Raw genomic sequence first — 21757 nt, 5'->3', positions numbered from 1 at the left:
GAGCTGACGGGATGCCAAATTTGCATGCATTCATAATGAGAGGAAGTCATTTGCGCCAATCATTCGTTCGCCCTTTTTTGTTTTTGTTTTTCATGCAAAGCAACAAATGAAGCATCATATTAACCGACATGTTAATAAATCAATGTTAAAAATCTTTCGGCTCGATTGGCAGAAGTTCATCATTGCCATTTGTTATGTTTTATGATCGTTAGCTTCACAAAAAAATGGTAACGCACATAAAAATTGGAAAATGTTTGTATGTAAATCAAGCATCGGTCACATTTTATGTGCGATCCCCATTTTCGTACTATATCGCTATCTTCGGGGACCTTGACCATGATTTTTCTGCTCTGCACCAATATGTTATCTTTCAATTTATGGCTGTGCCAAATAAGGCGAGATTAAACATTTCGAAGCCGTCCTCGCTGTGGCCTGGGGCGATTTGATTTAGATGTTGCCCCAAAACGTAAACTTTACTTCCCCCCCGGTGGCACTATAACTAAAGCCCAGCTAACGACGGATTTAGATTCGACGGCGAGTCTCCGCGGTTTTGGTCGGTTGGTTAGTAGCAGAAACTACCCACACGCCCGCGTTTTGGTTGCTTGGTTTTTGAGGGAGATTGATTTGAGTAGGTGGTATTTCCAAGGATTTTTCAACCCGTTTGTGCGCTCGAAACTTGGACAACTTCTTAACCGTGCTGACCCTTGACCGATACTGGATAATAGTTACGGATACGATAACTTTGATTCAAGAGAGAGATACAGTGAACCAGTTAATTTTTTAAGTCACAAATCCAGTTCAGAGTGGTTTACAAATAGAGCGACACGTTGTACCAACTTTGTGGACGTAGTCGACGTCCTTTCGAGCTCTCGATGTCCGGCCTATGGTCGTGAGCAGCGGATATTCGCTAATGAACACATTTATGTGAGTGCTCTGGTGAGTTGCAAAAAACCGGGCACTACCGATAATCCCCTGTAAACTGTTATTCTATTTAACCGATCTGAACACGTGGGAGCAATCAAGTATAAATCGACCGCGCGCCGCCGTGTTGGTTGCTGTGCCCCCGTGACAGATGGATTTCATACGTTGGGCGATAAATTTTGTATAATTAATTCTTATGGTCTACATGATCAATCACCTCGTCAATTGTTACCTGCCGCGCTCCGTTGTGCATGATATGACAGTTTCTTTAACGCACCCATTGTTTGTTGTTTAAATTCGTTTTTGATTCGTTACTGTGTTTTTAATGGCGCTATGGATAGGCAAAACGCTTAGTTGCACTTAGCGGGCTTGTGTGCTTCCTGGTTCCCATTATCGCCGATGTAACCACCCCGTTTTTATACAGTGCTCAATGTTCAATGTTTCTATTTATTATCACATCAATCATGCTCCCAAGAGAAATTATCCGCAACAAAATAGGTATAGCAGCTCGATTATTCCGTTGTTCATTACGTTTACTTCGAATGTACCGATAATCAACAATTAGTTTGTTTTTGCAACTCGTGGCGCCTAACGAGCGAGAATTTAGTGACTTGCAATCCGTCTGGTGGAGAGGTTCGTCGCCTACCTGCACTGGAAGTTCTTTGTTCACGAAAAGAATAGGCTCTAGAGCTGGGTTATTTTTACGCAAAAGCTTACGTAGCGTTCGAAAAATGTCCACACCGAACGCGGCATCCGGTTGCGAGGGTGTTGTGATCGGACATTCGTGGTGGGTTGCGTGGTGTGTAGGTTGGTGATTTGGTTGCCGGGGTCTTGGTTTTGCGCTCCATTTTTACGCTCCCCGCGCGTTCACCTTCATAGCACCCACACGATAATGGCTGAAAATACACCAACCGGTACAAACACCATCTGTTTTCATTGACGCCGCCGCGCGACATCGAGCCACTAATCGATAGACCACTCGCTCCAGCCAGAGTAGTAGGTGTGTTGTAGCGTAGAGGTCCTCGCGAAACTTGATCACCTTTATTTTTATGAATGAATTTTCTACATTGCCACCGCTGCGAGTGGTCGCGCGCGCTTTGGACGGTGTGATATTTTTTATAGCTCGTAAATTGGTTCGAAAATGGATTGCGTGAGATGTAAGAGCAGAGCAGAGGCGGACCTGGGCGGAATCGTATCATAAATAATGCTCAGACGCAGTTTCTCTTGGTTACATTTACCCAATGTATTCGCAATTCTCGAACGACTCGAAACACGAATTTGCACCCGATCTATCGATGGCCACGCACCGTCGGTCACTAATTGATTGATCGGAGATTGTGCGAAACAATAGTCGTCACTCGATCAGGAATCGATCGCGATCCCGTGCAATGGCTATAACTTTAGCGTTTAACCGAAGGGACTGATTTGCGTAATTGAATTATTAGATTTACTATTTCGAGAATGGCTGGCGATTGATGACGACGAGGGTGCTTTGACACAACGGATCAATTTATCGGTTTATGAGAGTTCTCAGATTGCACGTGCGCAAGATAAGGGTTTCAGGATCTTTTTGGCTCATGATATGGCCGTGATTTGGTCGGTTAAAGCAAAATCGTTTAAATTTTATGTCTAATATTAGGCTTACAATCGAATAGATAGTATAGACATTGATCTTGTTTCGGAGAATTTATGCTCAACACACGTTGTTGATATACTTTCCAAACTGGAACCTTTCTGATTGATGCACAAGATTTTTGTATGCCTTGCTCATCATTAATGAAATAATACGAAACCGTTGATAGCTTTTTATCGTTCCTTTGTGTCCCACTTTAGTGCTAAGATATTTTATTGTCCTTAGCAATTACTTGACAACCGCCTAGACCCTTATTTCGTGGGCCACAAAATTTGTCAACGAACCGGCCTGTTGACGATGATCATGTTGATGCAGTTGTCATGGAGCTGGAACTGTCGTAAAATTGTAGGAATGCCAGAGCCAGTGCCTTCTGCGGCGCTTTTTTCATGCGATTAAGTTCAAGTCAATTCACACCATCATCCGGCGTTATACGATGTGCCATAACTGCCACTGCAGGCAGGGCCGTGTTGGGATCGGATCGTAGCCCTTTGTTGTTTTAACGACGCGACGAAAGCGAATCCTCTGGCCCCAACGCTTGATAGCACCAGCATGTGTGTGCGCCCACCAGGAGGCGACTTACTTTACTAGTTGGGTTGTTGAGTCGCCGCAGTCGCGAAGGGAAGGCAAAAAGACCTACGCCTGACCGAGTGCGCGCGGTTTATTACTACTGTGTCCGTTCAACCAACGCACACTCCCAGCACTTAGCAATTCACCGCTGTTCTGTCACCGCCGCTGCTGTGACGCGGCCACGACCTGCGCCATAAATAACCTCACAAAGCTGACTCGGTGTCTCGGAGCCGCCAACGAGAGAGTGGCATTGCAAAACTTTAATCAATATTTCCATTCGATTCACCACATTGCCTGCGCCCTGCCCTTACCAGGGTCGATAAGCTCGAGAAGCGTCACGTGAACCGTGCACGTTTCAGTTCGTGACGAATTGCACATTAGATGCACCTACGTGAGCCTAAGCCGCGCAATTGTCGGCGTGTAGAGCAAACACAAATAGGTTACGTTTTGTTTCCCCTTTTTACTTGGGAATCGTGGATTGTGGCGCCCCCTAGTGGCAAACAACGGTAATAGAAAATGATACAGTGTGTCCCGGCTGTGCCCGGTTTACTTAGAGTGTCTTGGCTAATCTCATGCCTGGCGGATTGATAAATCTTTTTCGTGGTTTCGTTTTAGTATGACCCTTGCAATTTTATGCATTAATCTTGGTGTCCAATCGGCGAGCTGGCCATTTTTTTTAATTTAAGTTCAATCTCAAAGTTAGTTACGTAATTTGTTTAATTTTGGCATAGCATTCTCGCTCATGTGAAGTCAAATTCAAGTCGCTTGAAATTCAACTCTTATATTAATGATAAATCCTGAGCACAGTGACAACCTTAAATGTATCGATAGCATAACATTCCATGCTTAATCCTTAAGCTTTTTAAGGGACTACACTCTAGCGGATATGTCTTTGATGGCTGTCCGTGGGCTGAAATCAATCGTTAGAATGTTGGTACTGTCTCGGGGATTAGCATATTTTAAAACATCGTAAGGCATGCAATGCGCACTTGAAGGCTACTCCGGGTTGGTTTGCCATATTATTTGCAAATCCGACATGACCCCCAGATTCTTGGCCACCATGCGTGTCGATCATCACTGCGTTACCTTAGTAGGTAATATCGATTCGGGTTTCGCTTGAACAAATATTTATTCTACTCGGTTCGCTTGTAGCTCTCCGGTGAATGTATAATATATAGGGTCGCGATCCGTCGCTCCATCGCAATTTACTGCGATTGTTTTGCAATCGATGGCTCCAACGATGGCTAGTCGGCCTGTCGTTCTACTTTATTCATACGCAACTTATTAAAAGCGCACCCTGCGCAATGTCCTGATAAGTCGGGTCTTTGCAATTAAATCATTCAAACAGACAGGGATATTTGCCTTGTATGGCGCTACACAGCGTTGCGATTGCCGCCATGGGGCTACCCATCAGTGCAAATCATATCTTGCCGTTTGGCTTGAATTAATGTGTTGCTGTTTCGAATAGATCGCCACTTTGAAATGGTTTCTTAAATTGTTTACGATGCCAGACAACTTAAACTTAAGCCTACAGACCACGTTTATGCAGCTACCGTTTGTCGGTCAGCGATGAAGCCGCTGACGATACGATGCCTACGACTTACCTTGTGACGATGACTCTCACGGTGAATAAAATCAAATGACGTAACTTTTAAGCCTTTACTTAAGCCTTTAAACACCTTTTTTTTTGTTGAGACCGAACGCAGCGAGAAACCAGGAAGGAAGGCACTGGTTTGCATAAAATCGATTAACATAGCAGCGCACGCGCGGTTCGCGAAGTGCTATGCTGCGCCCTCTGCTGCCTGAGGCTCTGAGATGGTACCGATCAGAGTGAGAGAGAGCAGCCTGTGCGAGCTTTTTGTAGTTTGCCGACTCCGCCATGCAACCGATGTAATGATATCCTTGCATAGTTGTGGTGCGCTGATTAGCATTGATCCGACGTGCGGTACGCTATATGGTATTTACATGACTCCAATTACCTCGTCGTTCACCGTCGTTACTGTGAGCCGAAAGAAGTGAGCGCAATTTGATGTCTACAAATTGCCCCAGGGCGATGTGAAAAACTCGACTAGAACCGCTGAAACATGGGTTTGGCCGCCGCCGATTAGAATTACGCATGTAAAGCATACTGATTAAGAATCGATTTCTGCTTAAACTATGTTAGATTAATTTAAAAACCAACAGCTGCCATCGAGCGAAGGGATTTGTTTCTCTCTCCTTGTATGGTTTGTTTGTGCAAAATATTAAATACCTAATTCGTCGTTTCCTTTTTTTGTTAAAATTTGCAAAAATTAACGTCAATTTGAGGGATGTCAAAGTGACGGCGGCGCGCTCGCTGTGTTTGGAATCAGCGCAGGTTTGGAATCGTCATCAACCGTTATCTTTAAAATCCCGCCAATCAGATAATGGTCCCCGCTAATTGGACGCTGTGTCTTTTGTCGGCGTTCGGCATTTGTTTTTGGGGATACCTTTCACCATTCCATTAGCTACCCCAACCCGACGACGGCGGCCGTGGCTTTAGTTTCTTGTTTTAAATTGTCTTCTCCTATTTTTGTTGCACTACACTGTTGCGGTGCGAGAAAGTCACCTTTTTGAGTTCGTCGATCTATTGCCGAGTGACAAGACATCGGTTTAACGAAACATGCGCTTATGACCTACCGTAACGAATTGACGGTGCAGTAACGAACTCGTTTTGACACGTTAGGCAGTAGGTTGTTGGGCCCGGCGGAAAACAGGCATAAAAGCCAATAACGGTAGGGTTCGTCTCTTGGTATAAACGTTGTAGTCTTTTGTCCATATTCTATAGAGAATTGAATATTTGAAATTTAAGGGCATTCAATAGCGGAAAATATGTTCTTAAAAATGCCCAATTAATTCCAAATGGGTCTAAATTGCTTTTGAAATATTAATTATTCGTACTTGATCAATACATTTTAGTCACTGAGTAATATTTATGATGTCGGATGCTTACAAAAGATAGAATTCAAATGAAAACAATAGCTTCTTGCGGTCAGTCTTCTGATGTGACCACCCGGGCCTAAATGAAATCAAATGCCCCCAGAAAGCTATCTAAAAATAGGGACTCCGGGATCAATTCCTTTGCAGTGTAACGTGCGCGAAGTGATAACAGCTCCAACCCCGGCTTCGACGGCGGTTGGATTTCTTATCCTTTTCAAGCGACAAAATCTAATCCCTCCGGTCTTAGCAAGGCCCTGTGTTCGTGTGTGGCTCACGTTTTTGATATCTCAACACAGGGTTCGTGTTCTCCGCCGCTCCTCCGCGGAGGACACAGTTCGTGTCCTCCCCCGCTCTGCTGTCTCTCTTACGTAAGCCGATCCACCGATGTTCCGTTGAATTTGAATATAAAGAAGCCACCACTTTCTGCTGCTCGCTGGCGGCTCCGTTTTGTTTTGTGAGAGTGATGTTGTGGCTCGGACCCTCAGCCGGGGAATTTACAGTCGCCACTAGCCAGCATATGGGGTTCCGTTCCATTGCGCGTTGACAGTTGTACGTCCGTCCAGCTGACGATTCACCAACCGGAACCCCGGAGTCGTCACTGATGCTGGTCACTGTCGTGTGTTGTTGCGCACAACACCACCACCACCACTAATGCCCGTTTTTCGCCGGTACATGCTTTGGTTCGCTGGCGGTTATGCAGTTCTTTCTCTCTCGCTTTTGAGGGGCCAAACGAAGCGTGAAACTTAACGGTAAGGTTCAAGAGCTATGTCGCCATATGCCGCCGGTGGACTCTCTTCGGGTGATGGGGGATTCGGGTTTCAGCGTCTTCTGGGTTCGAGATGCCGTCAGAATAGTAAAGACCCACACCGGATGTGGTCGTGTGGTCGTGTTAAGGAAGGTTCCCACAATGGGCGCTTTGTTTGGGAGCGAAACGGGGCAATATATTAATCAGCTCGAGCAGAGCTCGTCTCGTTCAGCCTTTCTTTTTCCAGAGCTCGGAAGCAGAAGTCGGAAGTCGGCATTTCATTCGTTATACCGTTTATGTAGCACTTTCCCGATTGTTGATCGCTTTGTTTTAATTCAGTTCCCTTTCATCGAATCATCACGAGAACAGGGTTGCGTGGGTTGATCGAAAAGTACTGTCTCATTTGATTAAAAAAATGCAATAAACCTGGTAAATGTTTGATTAGAAAGTCAACCGAGAGAGCCTTGCTCTGTAAAAGCTATCAGCTCAATAATCAACGATATAAGAATTTAAAGTTTATTTTAAATAAATTTGAATTTCAATTTTTCTGAACTAAAATTGATTCCTATTCGGAGTGAGGTCTACAATTTCTAGAAATTCTTGAACTAATGTCTGTCTAAAGAAGAACAACAAACAGTTAATTGTCCCGACGGAATAAGAGCCATGTTTCTCATATCTAATCGCGGCTTGAACGACATGGTGTCAGTAATTTGTGTGTGCCACTAAATGGAAGACTGTATTCTGTCACCAGTCACCGTTATAATTTGAGTTCATCATCGCCCTGGCTGCCAGCATGTATCGCATCGTAATCGCATAACCCCCTTAAGCACTCTTAGAGAAACGCATATTGAACCACCTGGCACCTGGCTGGCTGGCTGAAATTGGATAACGCGAATGCATAAAATTTCGGGCCACAGCCCACCATATTCTCTATTGTTTTATCACACTTCTCTCTGCTATTCTGTGTGTCGCTGTACATTAACTCCAAATTTTCTTTGTGTCGTTACAGGTAAGCAAGATGTGTGATGTTTGGTTGATGAAGGGTGAAGTGTTTTGCAACCGGCCAAGTGAGTATGCGCTGTGTTGGGCACGATGAAGCCCCTTCGAAATTATCCTAAACCCACCTATTTGTTTGTTTAACATCAGCCCCGCCAGATGGGATGCGCGTGATTGATTGTCCGCCGAGTCCACCAGGTAGTTGTTCGAGATTATGTGCGCTCGCGCACACACCATACTAGTCCAAAGGGCAGCAACAGCACGCCCTGTAATGAGACCTTGCCTTGGTCGTGGCAAGCCATAAACTAGTGCCGAGAGGCGCCGCACCCTTGAAAAAGGCACTGCTGCTCTCTTGGCAGGCTTCACAAAGTCTGTACGCCTACGAAGGAACCTTGCTTGCTGTCCTTGCCCTATTTCATCGGCACCAGCACGGCGCGCGATCTTCATAAACCACCACCATCAGTTGTGGAAGGGTGGCGGCACCCCACGCTAATGATCGGGGGCAGGCTGCTGGCTAGCTGGCTGGTGGCCTTATCACACGTCGGGCATCTCCTACGCGCGTGGTGACTTCTTGGGCCACTTATTGGTTACCCTGGGCCCCCGCGGCACGGGCGACATCGATCGACGTTTGAAAACAGTAGGCCGCGTGTCGAGCAGACCTGTCGCGTTCAGCTGCTGTTCGTCGTTGTCGTGGGCATCTCGATCCGTGACGTAACCGAGATCCACTCGCGCTCGCTCTGTGTGAACTTGATCGTACCATTTTTGGTCAGGATCTCGGACTCGGACAGGCTGCTGATGAAGACGGGTCCCGCGCAGGGCCGCACCGCAACTTTGAAGTAGTGACATCTAGTAGGCCGCGTACATATCCGGCGATGGTTAACAAACACGGTCGCACACACACACAGGCGCGGTTAGGCTCGTATTATTTACATCGATCATAAATCTTTTTGCGTACACGCATCGACGTTTATTATTCAGTTTGTTCGAAGGGTACGTCTGTACGTCAAAACATTCCGGCGGCGACGGCGGCGTCGGTGACAGTAGTAAAGCCGCCAAACCATGACCTGGCCAGTCTGGTGGCCACCGAAAGCCTAGTTCTCCGGATTCGTGACGTGCTACGAACGACACGAAGTCGTTCCTAAAGATCTAGGGCCCTTCTAGAGTGAACGGATGGGATCTGTCAGAAGGAGAGTAGTGGATGAGCGACTCGGTGGAGGGACCGGGCTGCCTTTAACGGTGTGGCGTCCGGAATTGGGCATGTACTAAAACTGGCGAAAAATAAGCACCACAGAACAAGAGTGAGGTTTTGGTTCGCGGTGATCGTGATCGCGGCGCTGGTAGCGTCCATCCTCTATTGGGTTCGGGGCGTAGATGACGCGATGCAGTAGCGGGGTAGGAATGGTAACGGGTGAGAGAACAGAACGGAACTATGGTGTCACGAATTTTCTTTACGGTCTCTCGGGAGGTTCCACTGTACTGCACACAACATCCCGGACAGAGTACTGCCGCTGGATAAGTGTGTATCTCAAAACATGGGAAAACTGAAAATTTAAGTTTACAGTACAATCAATCATATCAGTAGTAATTCTTTTTTTTAATACCTTTTGAAATACAACAGACTTATTAGTAGACTAAAAACACTAAGACAGGTTGAGTTCGCAGAATGAACCTACTCTTCGAAATCAGCCGAACATAAGACAGAAGACTGAGTACGATATTTTATCTGAAATCACTCGCCTGACCGTTGGAGCAACCACCCTAGCACGTGGTTTACAAGATAGAAATAAACAGGGCGCGTTGTTACACTTATAACGCACAATGAACAACTATTACGCAACTCATTGAAAAACATTGAACTCTAATATACGAGGTTTGTTCAAAAAGTATCGCGACTTTTCAATTTCCGCGGACTACGTATATCCGATTTTCAAAGTTTTTATGGCGTTAGGTTGCTACACTTGTCAGTGACTTATGGTAGAAATTTCGGCCATTTTGAGTAATCAGTAAATTTTGGACAGCTGTTTTGCTTGAGCGTGTTTTGACTCATCGTCGATTTTTGTGTACGCCAAAACTCTAATTGACCACGAAGCGGTAATTTAAGTTTTGGACCCAAAAAAAAAATTAGAAAAGTCACAGGGGGCCAGATCTGGGGAATAAAGTGGCTTTGGCATCACTAGAGAGTTGTTTTGGCCAAAAATTCGCGCAGAAACAACGATGTGTTAGCAGTGTTGCAAAAGCCAATTTTTGTTTTTCCACAAATCCAGACGTTTGTGGTGGATTGCTTCGCGCAAATTGCACATAATTTTTAGGTAATATTCCTTATTGACCGTTCTACCCTTTGGCAACAACTCTTGATGAAACACGACCCTGCAATCGAAGAAAACTGCAAGCAAAACTGTTCGCAATCGATCAAAGTAGGCTTTTCGACGTTCACATCTTCTCGGCCTACTGAGAAAAATTTGAAACACCGATAAGCAATGCTTTTGATCTTAAAAGCTTCACCATAAGCCACAATCAACATTTCGATTGCGTCCGAGTACTTAATTTCGTTTTTCATACAAAATTTGATAAAGATTCTTTGCCATCCATTTTTTGGAAGAGACAAAAATCGACGATGGGCCAAGACACGTGCACACTAAAAAAATTGTCAAAAATTGACTGATTTTTCAAAAATGTTCAACTTTTCACCAAAAAATCACTGACATGTGTAGCAATCCAACGCCACAAAAACATCGAAAATCGGATATACGTAGCCCGCGGAAATTGAAAAGTCGCGATACTTTTTGAACAAACCTCGTACGACGTGCACGCATATTATTCGAACTTGGGGCGATAAATTCGTGCGGTGCTCTTTTACACTCCATTAACTTTTTCTACTCATGCTGCTGCAGAACAGCAGAGAAAATCGGATAACACTGTGTAGGGTTGCCGACGGCATTTTCCATTATTTATGAGAGCAAAACAAAGTAATGAGGTAACGATCAAAAATCATTTCGTTCCGTTTCGGTCATCAGCTTCTAGTAACTTATCGTTCACGGGGGCCACATCACCTGTACCGTCAACCGATTTTTGACTGTTTGTGGTTCATCATGCGAGAACCGTTCGTCGCCGAGCGGTGTTCCCTGTTTTATCTCTCTCTCTCTCTGTCCCTGTCTCACAGTCTCTCGCGCGGGTGGAAAACCACGCTCCTCCAGTTAGAAAAAGAACGCAACATAGTTTAAAAACGAACGAAACCGATAGAGAAGTAGATCACCAATGCGGCTGTCACTTGCTCCTGGCTTTGGCCCCCTGCGCATTATTGCGCGAAAAATGCGTGGACTAGCGTGGACCGTGAGAGAGAGAGAGAGAGACCCAGTTGGGTTACTAGTTACACCACGCAGCGCTGTAGGTGGTTCCGCGTGCGGCGGCGTTGGACATGATGTGTCGCGGGGCACCCTCTTTATATCTCGCCGAGAGCGAGATGGCAACAATGAGGGGGGCCTTCTCGTTAGACGGCGGCCACGGCAGAGTGTCGTCGGGTCGCGGTCTGTCAGACAGTCAACTCCCAGCAAACGTCACGAGCGGTTCATCGGTCGACTCGCGCGCGCGCGGACTTTTCCACTTCCAATTCTTTGTGTTTTTCGTTTTCCCTTTCGATTTTTGTGTTTTTCGAATTTTCCACCATTTGTTCCGTGTGTGTTGTTTGTGTTTTACAAACTCGTTTTTAGTTCGATCGCCGTTTGTCAATGGAAAGCCACCCCAACTAGGGGGGGTGTTGTGTGCGCGAAAAAGCCCCACAAAAGGTTGGCATCCACTTAGTAGTGGTTCAAATACAATGTGAAGCCTCCCGATTGAGTGAACTGTGTCCCGAAAGCAATTGTCAAATAGCACCCATAGTTCTCAACTCTGGAACTCTGGCTGGAAGTGGATTTGTGATGTGCCAACACACGGGAACCGCTGAGGACCCGTGCCCCGTCACTGACCCGATGCCAAATTTCCCTTGGAAGAGTGTGATCTGTCAAACTTTCATCCGCTGCTGCGTTCCCCGATCCTATTCGCTATTGTTCTGCCGTCTCGGAATTGTTTCCCATGGCGAAAGGCGGCCGTAGTGAACGCCTAATTGTGCGTTATTTGTTGTCCCGCCGCCGCCGGAGTGCTCCAGTTTCTCCAGTTCCTCTCGCTGTGCTGGGTGTGCTAAAGTTGTGAGAACAAGTCGGTGGCCGGCAGGAGAAATTCGATACCTTCTGGGGCGCTGTCTCATTGTGTTTTCTGCTGTTGTGGATTAGTCAAAAAATTTAGTGAAACAAATGGAGCGAGAGAGTGCCAAGTGGTGACCCGGCCACCCTGTGTGCGTTTGGTGGCTTCATCGTCGTCGTACCTTCTTGGGGATCGTGAGACAGCGATGGGATCTTAGTACAGCGTGACAGTTTACACTGATGACAGCGAGCGGACGAACGATTGAACGAGAGAGAGAGCGTACAACGATAAGGGCTAGTGATGCTTTGACCCCGAAATTAGGGACGACGTCGTGAGCGGTTAATTTACACCCCGATTATGATCACCCGAAAATGTGTCATCCATTAAGGCGTGTTGATACACTGGTCTGGCGTCCATGGGCGCCTGAAGATGGTGCATTTATGAGCACGCTCCATAGTGTTTACCTTTCATTTTTTCTCGTCCAAAAAACGACCCGAAATCCCGAAAACAATGAACCTCGCTGAAATCAATGCAAAGGAAGCGAGCGAGCGCGAACCCCACCGGCGACGCCCGACTATTGTGTGGTTTGCTAGACCACCACAGACCACATTTGACGCAATTGCCGTGTTCGTTTGTTTGTGGTTATCGCGGGCGGAGATCCATCAGCCCAGACCTCGCGCTGCTTTTGGTGATAAGAGGTGCTGATGCCGCTGCCGATGTTGTTGTAGCGGTGCCCCACATTATTGACACCTTCTCTTCATCACACCTCTAAGGATGGGGGGCCGGTGGGTGCGATTGCGCCCAGCACACACTTCAAGACGCGCCTCGGGGAACACTTCATCATTCGCCAGCACTGTGTAGTGGGTTTCAAAATCCGACTGGATCCGCGGTTGTGAAGCGCGAATCGCTGTTTTTAACGGCGACATTTGGAAACAAAGACCAAAATAAACAGCACGATTCCAGGTTTGAAGTGTGGTGTCGGTTTTTGGGGGTCCACACGCTTTTGGGACGCTGGGCATAGGGCCTGAAGATTGAGACCTAATTAGAGTTGCGCCTTTTTAATCACTACTTTCGATGACGAACAAATTCAAAAGTTCCAAACTCAAGTTCGAGGCTCAATATCTTCAGTTTGGAATTTTGTAACCGAAGGTGGTGGCGACGAATTTATGGTTAACGACCAAAATGAGTGCTTTGTTGACGCTTTTAACGTAATGTTGACACAAAGACCTTCATCAATTTTGTAAACTGTTTACTTAGTGCCTAGTGCCTTCTACCATCTTCGTAAACCATCCTGTGGCACCTTTGGGGTCTCCATATCCATGCCTACTGAAGACTCTAAACAGAGTACTAATTAGATTAAAGCCAAAGAAGAGAAACCGACACGCCGCCGAGCCAAACCACAGCGGGCCTAATTGGGCATTAGCCCAGTCCTCACAGTGCGAGGCGTCGGTGTTCTGAACGCAGAACGTATCGATGGTGCTGGGGCGGGAAATGCGTGCTGTTTTGGTCTCTCAGAACCTCCCACAAGCACCCTTCAGCGAATCAGTGGTTCCGCCGCCATATCCAGTTCCGGTGCTGGTTGATTGGTGTCGCGCAGAATGGCGAAAATGACTCTGACGCCCCGCTAACACTAGGCGGCGACTCGCTCGAATAGGCAAGCGTCGCCGTGCTCGCGGATGTCGTCAAGCGCGAGTGGGTTGCTGCGCTGCTATATCCGACTCCCACACGGGTCCGGACCGGACATTCCGGAGACACTGTTGCGAGCTTGGTGGGTTGCCTTCTCAAGCAACTGCTCGCGCGGTGTTTGGGAGTTCTTTTTAGTGGGCTAGAGGATAATTGGTTTATGAATTAAAATCTAGTTCCGAAACATGTTGGTGGTCTTTAACCAGATCAATACTTGATCCGGAACCCCATTTCCCATTTGCATCTTTTCTTGAATTGAACTGCACTTCAAGACATCTCTCTTCCGCAAAGGTCACCCCGGCGGTAGCCGTTGTACTAAACTCTTGTACTAAACGGGAGCTGTTTCGCCCACACGCCACCTAGAACTGTGAACTGCCATCGACGATCAAACGCCGCGTGTGTTGATTATCAATGCCTCGACGGTGCATTTAAATGCGGTTTTGGAAAGGCTCTTCCGACCGATGGCCTAACTTGTACAGCACGCGCGCTGCATCGCGGTGGTGGACTGTGGGTGTGCGATCGACCAAATCGGCCGCCGTCAATTGATGTGCTGTTGGGGTCCACCCACTGCTTGTTCCGGTTTCTGCTGGTCGCTTGTTCTGGCTCCCACCCACAGACACACACACTGTAATTTTGTGTGAGTTCTGTGGAGTTTTTAGAGCGAATGCCTTTCTGCCGAACGCCTACTCAGGGTGGACTCCAAAAATATGCATTAGAAACAGGATTCGAAAAGAGCGATTCACGCAAAAACTGCGGAGTTTTGGGCGGACCGAATGTGGAGTGCAACCTGTTGTTCTGTCTCACGCCGTAAATCAATTGGCTTCTCTTTTTGTGAACGGTAATTTACGGTCTTTCTGGGAATGTGTTAGCTTTTTGTGTCATGTGTTAGGTCTCTGGATGGCTGGTACAACTGACACACTGTTTCCGTGTGGTTTATTGTTGGGAAATTCGCCCTTCACAATCTTCAAACGTTCAAGTGTTGCAGAAAATTCGGAATTATTAAAATAAGCAGAATTGTCGTATTTGGGGCATGGAAAACACACATGTCGTGCAAGAGAAGCCAAGGCACACGAAACGGTGCGGATTTTTAAGTCTTCAGGAATGAATCCTTTTTCTTTTTATTTTTGTCTACAAAAAGATAAATTCCCATAAATCTTCTATGTACTCCGCAATGCGCGTAATCAGTTAACATTTCTTACACGCTAAGCGCAAGGTCGGCTGTGTTTGATACACCACGAACCGCAAGGTCAATATCAATTATCTGTCGACGGAACACGAGACCCCTTTGGGGGTTTGCTATAAAAAGACACCATCTTAATCGCGGCGGGCGGCGGCGTGATAAAGAAATCAGCGACTGTTTGACAGTTTATCATGATGTACCGCGCGTGTTGGTCCGTATCCTCCGATAACAGTTTAGCGCGCAGTTTAAAAAAAAGGCCTTCACTTCTTCGCGTCTATCGCTGGTGGTGATCCTCCACTCGATCTCTTTTTCAACCTTGGAACAAAGAGTCCAAATGAAATCTGTCAAAATCAGACCGTTTCTAACCTCAACTATGCCGATGACCCGGTATGGTTCCGCTCTTGCGCTCCAGCTAGAACCGGGCGCCAAGGTACGCTTGCTTCCTTCTTTGTTTCTTTATTCACCCGATTGACTTGCCCCCTGCACCTGTTTTTACGCTTCACGCACGTTTTGCCGCTTCGAAGTGAGAACTCTTCATTCCTTACCGGGCAGAGGAGGCCTCCGTTACGCTCTTGTCAAAAGGTTACTTACCTGGGGCGCGGTGGTTCTTATGGGTCGTGTTGTTGTTGAGCGTGTGTTTGTGGCACTTCGTTCGAAGAAAGCCTTTCTGAGTGGTCGTTCAGCTGGAATCTTCTCTTGCGTAATGTGTCTGGCGTCACTCCAGGGGGGCCTAGACCTGCGACCTCCACGTCACGCACTCTCTCGCTCTCGTCCACTCGCTGTCATTGTAGCACGTGATTTACGGGATAGTCGCTGGAATGTACTTCTCCGCCCTTTAGTACCGCTCTCTACGCGAACGAATAGTTCCCCGCGAACCGTGAAATTATTCTCGTGGCTGCCGTCGTGTGTTGGCTCACAAGTATCGGGGCAGCCGCCCAGTGTCGAATGGGCGGTGTATGGACACCCGATCGAGTGCTGAGTGAATCCTGTTAGCTCGTCCTGTGAGTGAGTGAGCTGCTGCTTGCCCCGCCGCCGAAGGGATGTACAAAATCGATGGCGAGTTTCGGCCCCGCGGCCGGGTGTTTATGAAGGCACAGCGCGAACACCAGTCGTCCACGGAGGGTTCGCCGTCCCCGTCACCGTCGTATGCGCTGGTCAGCCGATCGAACTCGGGGCGCGGTCCGGCCATCACCACCAACCTGGACGACAGCCAGCTGCGCTTCCGGCACGAGATCCTGAACGAGAAGGTGATCGAGGCGACGGTGACCGAGCTGCCGGACGTGATCGATGGCATCAACCGGGACCACTGGCGGGCCCTGCCGTCGTCGCTCGCGTACGGCAACGAGCTGGTCCCGATGCACCGGCGAGTCTCCGACGGTGGCGGCACCGACGTGGTAACCGAGGTGACGCGCAACAAGCGCCTCTCGACCGAGGTGCTGGGCAGCACACTCGAGACGACCAAGACGTCGCAGCGGGCCACCGATGGGCAGCGGCGCATGACGACCCACATCGTGCGCAAGATTACGACGCTGACCCGGGCCGAGGAGCAGGCGGCGCAGGCGGAGAACATGATCCGCCAGAACCGGGACGTCAAGACGACCGAAATCGGCTATATGCGCACCGGCCGAACCGATGGCAAGCGGGCGAAGGTACCCTATTAATCCACATCCCCTCTATCTCTGCAAAAAGTTGTTGGAAAGTTGGCTACGGCTAATCGCTGTCTGATCCACTGAGGAGCTCCTCAAGAAACCTAAGAGAGGAATCCTTTTCCCAGCCAATTAAATATGAGAAGTAAACGTTTCTCTGATGATTTTTTGCGAAATTCTCCTAACTAAGATGAGTTCTTTAGAATAGCTTATCTGCTACTGTGGCCGAAAAACATCGAGAATTCGCTAATAGGTCGAAAAATCTTTCTTTATTCTTCAAAATCTATGTCTTTACCTTTAAAATAACCCTTGGTCTATGCAATCTATCTATGTCTTCATTTGTTCCAATTTTCGGAACAAATGACCTCATCGTTTTCAGAAAAGCCTTCAACGCATTCTTCGTTTCCGGCTTACACGATTTATCGATGAACGATTTTGGTTAACGATTTTATTGGAAAATATTGGACACACCGCACAATTGCTGGTATTTCCGAAAAATATACTTGAAAGTACCGTTCCTCAACACTAACAACCCTGGGCCGATCCAAACAGAGTGAATGCAGGATGTTGTTGAGCCCGAAAACATGTGCGGCATTTATTGCTGCATTCCTTCGCCGCATTTATTGTTCACTATTTCTGCAGCTCTAACAATGACACGAACAAGGTCACCGTGTAACAAAAACGAAACCAAACGATGATGCACACAGAGCAGAACGGGAAGCGATGATTTCAATCTGCGATTCAAAATCTGCGTTGGTGTGGCTTTCAAAACGAAAGACTTCAACGACGCGCAAGCGGCGAACTGCTTCTGGCCGATGAGTTGGTGTCGGCTATTGGAGTCGTGTGTTGATGTTGTTGGTAATGGTGCTCGTGTTCATCGTTCGTTCAATGTTGACAATCATATGTTACACACGCTCCAAGCGAACAATTACCTTCGACCAACCACGCGTTTGCTGTGACGGGATCGCGCGGTGTTGTTGTGTACTTTATCTCTTTTGTAAGGCCCTCTCATCTCTCTGTGGGTTTGGGTCTCTCATAAACGGAGAGAGAGATTTGTCACGTTTGTAACAAGCCTAGGGCCGATGCTGCCGCCGGTCTTCTATCGATCGCACACACATAGTCGTAGTGTACGCAGTCGTTGTTGTGTACGTGAACCACGATCGATTACTAAAAGGCCTCGATTGCCTATTGCGATCATAGCGAAACGCCGCACCATTTAAGATCGCCCGTTCCTGCGGACGATCATCGTGTGGGATTGATTTATTTTATTGAGCAGCGCATCGGACGAAGTTCTTCCACATACAAACCTCCACCCACCGATAGGAATCCAATGCCTTCCAGCAAGCCGCGAATTCTTGGTTCGTCGTCCCCGCAAGAGAGGGCGATTTTAATCACACGCTATCAAACCGCTTGCGTGACTTGAATGGCTGGACAATTAAGTAGCCGAACAGCTGTTAGAAAAATGTCAATTTTTCCAAACAAGAACCACCGAAATGAGGTGGCGTCCTGATGTAGTCGTTTGATGCGCAAGAAAATAATAAATTTTTGTTAAAATTTCAACTTAATGGCCAATTTTTGTGGTATTACCAGTCGGAACTGAATTGGTAAAAAAGAACCACATTCCGATGCTGTGATGTCGAAGCACGAAACTTACCGGCGCAACCAGTGGGTTGGCATTTTATGCTCTCCACTAGAGAGATCGCCCCCTCACACACTGAAGCCTATTCAGCTTGCTGGTGTTAATTCGTGGCGTTCTTTGTCTTTTTTCCGCTGTGGGACGGCGCCTACGGATAATGGATTTGTTTAGTCTTTGGGAGGGTCACGTTTTTTTGTTCTTTCCAAAAAGGAAGACAACCGGTGGCTTTCGATCGTGCCATATGCCCCGGAGAGCGGGTCGATTAGGAAAGTAACATCATCATCATCGCCATGATCATCATCACCGTCTCGCAATCATAAGTCGAGAAACGATGGCTATATTGTGTTGCGTGAATTATGTGTGCCCGTGTGTATTGGTTTACGGTCGCGCCCCCCAAAAAAGGTGGGTCGTTCGTTAGGAAGGGACCCTTATTCGTTTTGTTTTTGACATCGACTCCACCGCCGCCGCCGCCGCCACCGATATGGTGTAGCGTTTTATGATGCTTTAGGAAGTCGATAAACATTCATTTAGGAGTTCGTCAACGACGACGGAGCTCGCAGCTGGTTATCAACCTCCTTTTGGCGCTTATTTTTTGTTTTTCTTTTAAGTTGCCTACGAACCGTCTCTGAGTTATGTGGTGATGTGTCTAATGTTTCAAAAGTGATCAGGACAATCGGAGGAGGGTTTGTTTGAAAACCAATCCATCATCGATCCGTGATGCATGACACTTACCTGACACCTTTTTTTTGCTGCTGCTTTAAAAATCCGGCCAAGCGCCTGTCGCGCTTTGGGGAGTCGTTTTACACACACCTTCGACTCGTATATAGCGACATGACATCCGAGTTCTCCGTTACATGACGGTTGTTGGCGCTGTTTCGGGTGATACACTTTTGGGTGATGTGTTCAATATGATGGCAACTAAACAGATAGGGGCTACTTTTGAATCGTAATTTTTACTTTTGAATCGTAATCGACTTGTTGCGGACTAAAACACAAGTTTTACATGGTTTAGAAAAAATACGAAAGAATTGAGGGCTGACAAAACAACAATTACTTTTTATAGTAATGCGGAAATGTAAAATAACAACTCATTGTGCAATTGAACTTATTTCCTATGAATTGATAGTCTTATAAATAAATATTTACATCAACTTTCAACTACGCCAACACCAAGAAGGATGTAATTGTTTTCTGCCACTAAAGTATGGCTCTCATCGTAAATATGTTTCCCATCATCATTGAAACATTAATGCTCAGCACACAGCCTCACCTTCATCCTTCGCTGCCCATTATTATTACGATCGTGCACTATTAATCGAACCGATCGTGCTTAAATCATTATGCGTGTACCACCTCCGATCATGCTCTTCATGACTTCTGCTGCTGCTGCTGCTGCACGCCAACCAAACATCATTCATCATGCCCAATAGAGAGACTGCCTTGTGTTGTCATGATCATGATGCCGAGAACGATTGTGTGGGCTGCTGCCGACCACGCCAGCCTTAAACCCGTCTTTCTGTGAAGGGGGTCAGAGAATCGGTTTACGATGGACATTGAGTGCCCCCTAGAAGGAGAAAACATAATTTACGGAAAGAAGATTAGAGCCCGAAAATGAGCCAGCATCCGAAGGTGAAACGGATCGGCAACAGCGGCACCACAGCGGGCTCCACACAGGGGGACGTCGGATTGACAGTTAAATGAATTAATTAGTTTTCCCTAATTCAATTAAAACCTGTCAGTGCACCGTGACAGCGCACCAGGGGGAGCCAAGTCAGTCATTTCGGGTACAGGCTATTCACAACTGAGAGAGAGAAAACGAGAGAACACGCACACGTCGTCTAGTCGGGTAGTTACCTTGTCTAGGGCTATGTGGCTCGTTAGGACATCTAGATCCGCGACAGGTCGGCGACTAGTTTTCGAACTTGCGATGCTTGAAACGAGGTTTGCACTTGATTTCAGAAATGTTTTATTACCTATACATTTTAACCATATTTCTCATCGCTGTACACTAGAAGCATTTTTTTTTGAACACCTTTTTCGACCTTTAATTTGCATTTCACAATGGAAACGATAGTCGCGATAGTCTGTTGTGGTCTCGCACTCAATTGACATTGAATTGTACAGAACCAAGAGCGATTATGTGTAGGTGAACAACATCACAACAATGCACCGGCTGTGCATTGTTCCACCTGTTGCGCATAGCGAATGGGCTGTTTGTTGATGGACAGATGGCCTGATGGCAGAATGTGCCATTTTCATCCCAGTGGTCCGCCGTAATGCAATTGACAAACCACTGGGTCTCCGGTGCCGTTGTTTCCTGTCATTCTTAATTAGTAAAATCAAGCGAAAAACCTAAGAATAGTAATGGAAAGAGCGTGAGAAAAAGGCAACGAAACAGTTGAAATGTTTTCACTCACTGTACATTCTAGTGCAAAAGTCTCCGTTTCCCACGATTATTTATTTTACCAAAAACCACAATTTTGTTTTCCTCTTATTACTCAAATTTATCATCTACTGTCAGTTTGTTCAATGAGATGCAATCTTTAACTTCATTTAAATTGTTATAACGAACATAAACGGATTGTAGCATTCCTAGCATAGCATTCCTGACTTTAAATCTATAACTGTATCATTTTGCAAATTATTTTACAAGACTTTTTCGATGCTTTTTTTGTTTTGTTTTACTTTTTGTAAAACACTATTTGCTTTTACTACTCTCAGTCGGTTTTGTTGTTCATGTTTTGTGCCTTCTTCGACTGTTTACAGATTTTTTTTACTTTTCTCTACTGTTTACAGATGAATATTTGACTTCCGAATTTATACATTTTTGTGTTACCCAGTTTGGTTTTCATTGCCGTGTTTTCACGTTAACTTTTGTAGCATTGTAGATGGTTTTGTACGGATGTACGGATGTTGGATGTTTATAAGAAGCTTCGATTTGATAAGGTCATCGTCACTCTTCGCCGGTTGCAAAACAAGAAAACGAAGCAGCTTCTTCTTCCCGAGACCTGTGATATTTATTAACATTCTTCATCCTTCCAATTTGTCTCACTCACCACAGATTTCCGACATTGTCGTTGGGCAAGAGGACAATCTCACGGCGCGCGAAGCGTTGCTGCGATGGGCCCGCCGCTCGACGGCCAAATACCCGGGCGTACGGGTAAACGACTTCACCGGCTCGTGGCGCGACGGCCTGGCGTTCTCCGCGCTGATCCACCGGAACCGGCCCGATCTGATCGACTGGCGAGAATCACGATCGCGGCGACCGAGGGAGCGGCTCGAGGTGGCCTTCCACGTGGTCGAAAAGGAGTACGGCGTTACGCGGCTGCTCGATCCGGAAGGTAAGTTTTTCTAAGGCGCTGATTAAGTTGTTTTGGACGCTCGACGGACGCTCGTACGGATCCTTCTCCATACGCTGCTCCTGAGCAGCGCGTTTTTCGCCCCGGACGGCGGGTCGGCACGATCAAACAGTGCCACTGCGTTTGTCACAGCCCCTAACCTCTCATCAGCCGGTGCGATTGCCCCTTAGGGCAAGCCGTTAAGGGACCACGACGAGCTGGGGTGGGTTGCACCCCGAGGGCAATATTTCACGCTCTCAGGTTGTGAACGAGCTCGC

The 21757-nt window shown here is 46.9% G+C and overlaps 1 protein-coding gene across 1 annotated transcript in view; it reads left to right on the top strand.

Moving 5' to 3' along the window:
• The window catches only part of LOC128278708 (microtubule-actin cross-linking factor 1), a 96433-nt gene that overhangs the window by 23273 nt on the left and 51403 nt on the right, over positions 1-21757 (top strand). The window contains exon 5 of the mRNA XM_053017437.1: positions 21203-21482. Coding sequence (XP_052873397.1) covers positions 21203-21482 — 280 coding nt within the window. The remainder of the gene's footprint in view (positions 1-21202; positions 21483-21757) is intronic.

The sequence above is a fragment of the Anopheles cruzii genome, chromosome 2 (assembly GCF_943734635.1).
Source record: "Anopheles cruzii chromosome 2, idAnoCruzAS_RS32_06, whole genome shotgun sequence".
Lineage (NCBI taxonomy): Eukaryota > Metazoa > Arthropoda > Insecta > Diptera > Culicidae > Anopheles > Anopheles cruzii.
Note: the sequence above shows the minus strand (reverse complement) of the source record. Positions and strands in the feature narration are given on the sequence as shown.